Raw genomic sequence first — 6,498 nt, 5'->3', positions numbered from 1 at the left:
ATATCTTATATTCAAAAATACTTTACTAAAGGCAAATTAAAGAATAATAATAATGGTAGACCTCTCAGCTTGTATTAGTTAGAAGCATTTCCAGAGTTACTATTACTGGTCTCTTGGTTGCTTCTCTAAATAATGTTCTCTTTGTCCTTATTTATGTGTAAACATTTCTTAAATAAATCCATTTTTGTTCCACATCATAATGATGCTCTAATCTGTGTTGGTCCTTCGCATAAAAACCAAACTGCGTTAGTATTTGTGGTAGAATACAAAAAAGATTAACAGGCATGACTGGCCTATGTTTGCAATGCATGGTACAGGAAGATTTTTCTGTGTATATTCTTTTGCTATTGGCTATGACAAGAACAAAAAGCAGGTTTATAAGCATTTCAGTTTCTCTCCGTGCCAAGGCTGTGGTCTCTGTCCTCCGCAAAACACTGGTGAAATCAGGTACTTATTGTACATATTCTTTTTTTTTTTACCTTAATCTGTAAGGTTGTGTATTTGAAGGCCTTAAAACTGATTCAGATACAGCACGCATTACGGTAAGTTAAACTTTAAACATGGATTTATTTGTCAAACAAATCTACTGGTGCCATCTGCTGGAGAAATTGGGGTATTGTAGTAATGAGACTTACAGTGTCAACGTTTTGCCCTCTTGTAGTAAAGAAATGGATGCCAAGACTTACGCCGATATTTAATCCTCTGTAAATAAATAAATAAATAAATAAATAAATAAATAAATAAATAAAATAAAATAAAAAATTCATATTCTTCACGAGGGACAAAAGTGTTACAATTCAAAACATAAACCAGTAGTTGAAAATACCTATGTATGTGAAGGTTTAAATAAAACTGAAAGTAGATACACTAAATAGCGTTTCAGTGATTGTAAACTCAAAAGTGAAATCATTCACTAAATCTAAGTACATGAAAGCAATTTTTTACTTATTTTACAATGTTCAGGTGTACAGTTTTTACGTTTAAAGTTAAAATAATTACCTTCCGACTAAAGTTAAAAATGAACAATATTGCACTTGGAGAAACTTCTGTTTTATTTAAAACAACCTTATGAAGACACTGATGTTTGAGTAAATTTTTTTTAATGGCAAAATATCTTTGCACAAGAAAATGAGAAAATGTATTCAAAAATAAGCTTAAATTGCGCTTCTCTTCAACAGTGTTAATGATAGTCGACTATATCAATCATTGAAAAATGTAGTTTTGTAGAAATTTGACTGTAGTCCAAGAGGAGTGTGTATCTTTATCTACAGAAACACAGGGCGAAAAAAAAAGCATTTAGGTATTTCAAATGTGTTTCTTGTTTTCTCCAGTCGTTGTTTTAATTAAGTCGTAAAAACTACAACACCCATAGGTTACGCAACTGCCGTAAAACGTCTTCTTCTGTTGCAATGGCGTTTGCGGCAGCAGGGAAATCGAGGGGAGAGCAGTGACAAACGTCGCCAACGGTCACATTATCTCCTCAGAAGTGCTCGGATTTTTTACAATATTCGGTTCGCTGTTTCAGATATTGGTTGTGTAATTCTTCTCTTTGTGGATGAGATTGTGTTGGACGTTTCCGAAGCGCGTCTCTCCACTTTAATGCGGTGGGATGGCCACAGTGCCGCCTGGGCCTAGTAACGCACTGCCTTCATCCCCGGTTGAAGTTGCTCCTTTCTCCGGGGCAGGGAGAGCGGAGCCGGCGGTGGAAGCCGGAGAGGCGACCTACCGCGTGGAGGACAGCGTGTCCGCCGGTACGGGCAAGAAGTCTCAGCAGTCGAACGAGGTCAAAGGGTCGGCCAAGAAGAAGCATAAAAACATGCTAGCCCGGGCTAGCCCGGCGGCGCTCCACTTGAAAATGCAAGCCGGAGAGCAGCAGCAGCTAAACGGCTTGGTCAGCCCCTCGGAGGACCCTGACGACCACCAGCGCGCAGAGGGCCGACCCGACAATCTCAAACCGTCCGAGGACAACTGTGACAGCAGCTGTGGCAGCAAGGCTGCGGCCGCCATGAACAGTACGGAGCACTGTCAGCACGAAGGCCACAACCCCTTCTCCAAAAACGGCAACCACTCTCCTGTGACTAACAGCAGCGTGAACGGGATGCCGGCTTTCACGAGAACCGAGACGGCCCACGAAGGCGAGGACCAGTTTGACCATACGCAGCCCACAAGAGAACCCGGTGACAGCGACGGGCCCGGCGGGGAGGAGAGTCCGGCCGAGCCGCAGCTGCAGCCGCCAGCCGTGGAGCTGGCCCGGCTGGACCTGGGCGGCTCTCCCGGTAGAGCTGAGGGAGACAGCCACGGCATCCGCTATGTCCGCTACGAGTCCGAGCTCCAGATGCCGTGGATCATGAGACTAATCACCAAGGACTTGTCTGAGCCTTATTCAATTTACACGTACAGGTACTTCATCCATAACTGGCCGCAGCTTTGCTTTCTGGTGAGTACGACCCTGAAAACCTTCCACAGAGATTTTGTCCTCGACTCACAAATGTCTTAACATCCTGTGTTACTGAGCATTTATCACCTGTCAGTTTATTTCATGCGAAGCATTTATACAGCAACTTATCTGTTATCAAAAGAGATTATCAAGGTATGATAACTCTGAATAAAAATACCACAGTTTTACAGTATACAAAATATAACAGAATTCACGTAAAACAGCACAGCGTTAAATAGTTTCCACGCATTGATCGCTAGAATTGTAGAAGTTGCAATAAAAAATAATCCTTAATCAGCCGATAGTGCAAAATCCTACTTTTATTTTGTAATGTTTTTAAAGATAAATACATCAACCACCAACATTTGATTAATTTTGTGTTTAGTTTAGTAAAGCTTAGTTTGGTGAAGAGTACATGGTTTGACGCATAAATGAGGAATGTAGTTGTAGTTTGTTTGTCCTCTGTTAGGATTACACAATATATATTCAACATTATTAAAATAGGGGTGATAAGTGTTTTAAAAACTATTGCGGAGGTGAATATTTGTTGGCTAGTACATTCTAATTCTGAGTATTTTGAAAGTTTGCATGCCAATATGTTTTGTCTCAAAACTGGAGCCAAAAACACACCCAAAAAATCAGATTATTGGTAAGGTTGATAAGAACTCTTTTCCTCGTTTGCTATTGGTCTTAAAAAATTTCTTTCCCACAGTCAAAAATATGCAGTTCAAGAAAAATAAAAACCGGTAACGACAGAGATAGATGTCTCTCTACCAAATGGTATATAGATATAGTAGTGGTTTTGAAATGCTTGATGTTGGTTTTATAGCCTCCTGCTTTGCTGTTCTGTTCTTTGGAGCATTAACACACGGACAGCCAGCTGATATTAGTCGGACTTTCTGATCGGATGCAGCTGCTCCAGTAATTTTCTGCGGGACAGTTTGAGTCTGCTGGTTGCCGTTGGGGTCGGACCAGGCCGTTCAGCCGCTGCTGAACAGATGCGCTGGAAGCCGCTTGCTAGCTGTAGTTCTAAAACTACACTTTGTTCAGACTGATGGGTGGCGCTCTTTTAGTTCCTCCACCATGATAGTAGAGTAATATCTCCTCACAAGTTTCTCGTTCTTTTACATGAATGAAAACTTCTAATTTCAATCAGCTAACTCACAATAAGGGAGCAAACAAAAGGACATCTTTATTAGTAGCTGAAAGTCACGTATTTGGTTCCTCAGACGTACCATCAGATTCTCAAGTTCTGAACTTTCCCTTCCCCGAAAGGGTCAGAACCGCCACATGAGCTGCTAGAGGAAGCATGATGATGAAATGACAGTCAGAAGGCGACTCGGGGAGCCCGTGGATCTGACCGGATGGCTGATCCGCTGACCCCGGCTGACACTCGGAGGAGCAAAGTGCTGACTCTGCCTCTGTTACAGGCCATGGTGGAGCAGGAGTGCGTCGGGGCCATCGTTTGTAAGCTGGACATGCATAAGAAGATGTTTCGTCGTGGCTACATCGCCATGCTGGCCGTGGACTCAAAACACAGAAGGAAAAGTATTGGTGAGTGGCTTGAAACGCTCAAAAAAAAAAAAAAAAAATCTAGTAAACTTCATCCAGACTTTAATCACTGTTATGTTTTTTTTTTTTGTTTTACTTAACTGATCTTCTTTGTTGGGTCTCTCTCGTTTAAAGGTACTAATTTGGTGAAAAAGGCCATCTATGCCATGGTGGAGGGGGACTGTGATGAGGTAACACCAGCCAATCTCTCTTTTAGTTTGAGTCCAAATTTTAAAATGTATCTGTGGGGGGCGGGGGGAATACAGTTTTTATTTAATCCTCAAACACATTTATTGTATTTGTGCAGAGCTGAGATAAAGCAACACATGGCAAATATGATTTTTGTAATATTTGGTAAGAATTTATTAGTGTTTAAAAATATAAGTTCCTACTGAAGTCTGTTTCTGCAATTCTGTTAAATACATTTGTTGTGAAAGCACAAAAATTCAAACGACTTGCATAAACTTCACAAATATTTTTTGAAGTAAGAAGTGTAATACATTCTTGAAAAAACTGTTTTCATTTAATATCGACAGTACTCTACTAGACTGTTTTAACTCCTGCATTAGGTTAAACGTGCTCATTCTGAAGATCTTTATTAATGCTTTGAGACGTCTTCTGTTCTCCCTTTATCTAGCTTCATTCAATCAACTTTGCACTCCCACACCATGATTCTGCCACCACTGTGCTTCACTGTTGGGACAGCGTGCAGAGCGCATTCATTTACTCTCGTCTGTTCTACGAGCTAGCTGCGTTTCCATTACAGATGTGCGCAAATCTTTGTCGATATTCTGCTGATGGAAAAAAACAACACAATTTCGCAATTGCGATGCTTCTATTAAGTGAAAAATTCAATTAAAATCACTCATGAATAAGCCTGTTCACATGATAAGGTATTAGGAATAATGGCAGTCAGTAGTAATTTGTGTGATGCAAAAAAAAAAAAGTGTTTCCAGTGCAGTCTTGCGAAATCCATCAATTTTGACCGACGAACCCAGGGCAGAAATTTTCTATCAAAAGACACAAGTCTTTTCAAAATTGCTGTGTTTCCATTAAGCAAAGTTATGTTCATAATTTCAATTTGCGAGGATTGAAATGACAAAAATGTGGTGTGAATGTTCCAAAATGCTAAAAAGTCGACGCGGCTAGGCGGCGCACGACGTGCTGTAAATTCAGTTCCACTTTTACCTTCAAGAGCCCCAGCTTACTAAGCGATCCTCTGTGTTACCCGCAGGTCGTCCTGGAGACGGAGATCACCAATAAGTCGGCCCTGAAGCTGTACGAGAACTTGGGTTTTGTCAGAGACAAGCGGCTGTTCAGATACTACCTGAACGGGGTGGACGCGCTGCGGCTCAAACTCTGGCTCCGCTAGAGGGGGTGTGGGGCGGCGGGTCTCCAGGTGCTGCTCACCTCTAACACTAGGAGCTCAACAGCCTGAGCTCCGCCCTTGGTCATTACACACACACACACACACATATATACACACACAAACACCCCCCCGTTTTGAAACGCGAGGAGTTAGCATCAACACAGGCACACCTTCCTTTCCTCCTCGACATCCGAACAACTATCGCTTAGGCGGAGAGAGACTGAAACGCCAACAGACGTGTTTTATTTTTTACAAAGAGGGGCGGCCTCTTCTCCTCCTTTGTCCCCCCCCCCACCCCTCGTCTCCCGCACTGTGACATGACAGGATCTCCACGAGGACAAGCGGCACCACACCAAATCATCCTGCAGAACACTGGACCAAACGGACCTGCAGGAAATGACACGCAGGAAGCTGCGACCGGGAGGAAAATATTTGTGAAGTTTTGTTTTTTTTTCGCTTTGTTTTGTTTTTTAAGCTTTTGTTTGGTTGGGGAGGGTTAAAGATCCAGTCTGACTCATGTGTTTGTACTGCCACATGATCTTATTTTTTGGGTGTGTGTGTGTGTGTGATTTTTGGTTGTATGTGCTGCTGTTGGTTTCACTGAGATTTAAGCGAACATGTTTTGGGTGACTGCTTGGATGCGTACTGTATGGTTCAGTTTGTTTCTCGTTCTGTCCACTGGGCGCGGCGCCCCCCTTCTGCTGTCTCTCCCATCACCTGGACCAGAGCCTGTAAACACTTGTGTGTGTTTTAATGCGAGAGAAAAACAAAGCTCCTTTTTTTTTTTTTTTTTTTTTTCCCCCCCATTTATTTATTTTATTGTATTTTTTTGGTCCAGACCAGTTGTTCAATTCAAATCAATCCACAATCACCTCAAAGTTTTTGCCCAACTGCTTCATTTTTTATCATTTTTGATGTCTTTCACAATATCCAACCCTTTCAGGGTGATCTTAGGGAGTTTAATTTCTGTTTTTTTTTTCTTTTTCTTTCTCTCTCTCTTCAGTACACTGCCAGCCTCTGCAAAATGCCCCCAAAAGAGACTCTTTGCCAAGGATGGTGTGGTCATACATGTCCAAGCTGTCTCTGTTTACTAATTGACATGAGCAGTCCCATTCTCAAGTGCCACTCTATCCATTAGGAC

At 41.9% G+C, this 6,498-nt stretch overlaps 1 protein-coding gene across 1 annotated transcript; it reads left to right on the top strand.

The window, feature by feature from the left end:
• Window positions 1-1,357: 1,357 nt before the first annotated feature.
• naa30 (N-alpha-acetyltransferase 30, NatC catalytic subunit) lies at window positions 1,358-6,230 on the top strand. The gene is made up of 4 exons (XM_015044156.1): window positions 1,358-2,437; window positions 3,868-3,991; window positions 4,124-4,179; window positions 5,223-6,230. Exons 1-4 carry the CDS (start codon window positions 1,610-1,612, stop codon window positions 5,358-5,360), a joined length of 1,146 nt encoding a protein of 381 aa, XP_014899642.1. The 5' UTR covers window positions 1,358-1,609; the 3' UTR covers window positions 5,361-6,230.
• The last annotated feature ends 268 nt before the right edge of the window (window positions 6,231-6,498 follow it).

The sequence above is a fragment of the Poecilia latipinna genome, unplaced genomic scaffold (assembly GCF_001443285.1).
Source record: "Poecilia latipinna isolate Pla-1442-1.1 unplaced genomic scaffold, P_latipinna-1.0 Scaffold663, whole genome shotgun sequence".
In the NCBI taxonomy this organism is placed as follows: Eukaryota; Metazoa; Chordata; class Actinopteri; order Cyprinodontiformes; family Poeciliidae; genus Poecilia; species Poecilia latipinna.
This window is presented reverse-complemented; position numbering and strand designations above follow the sequence as displayed.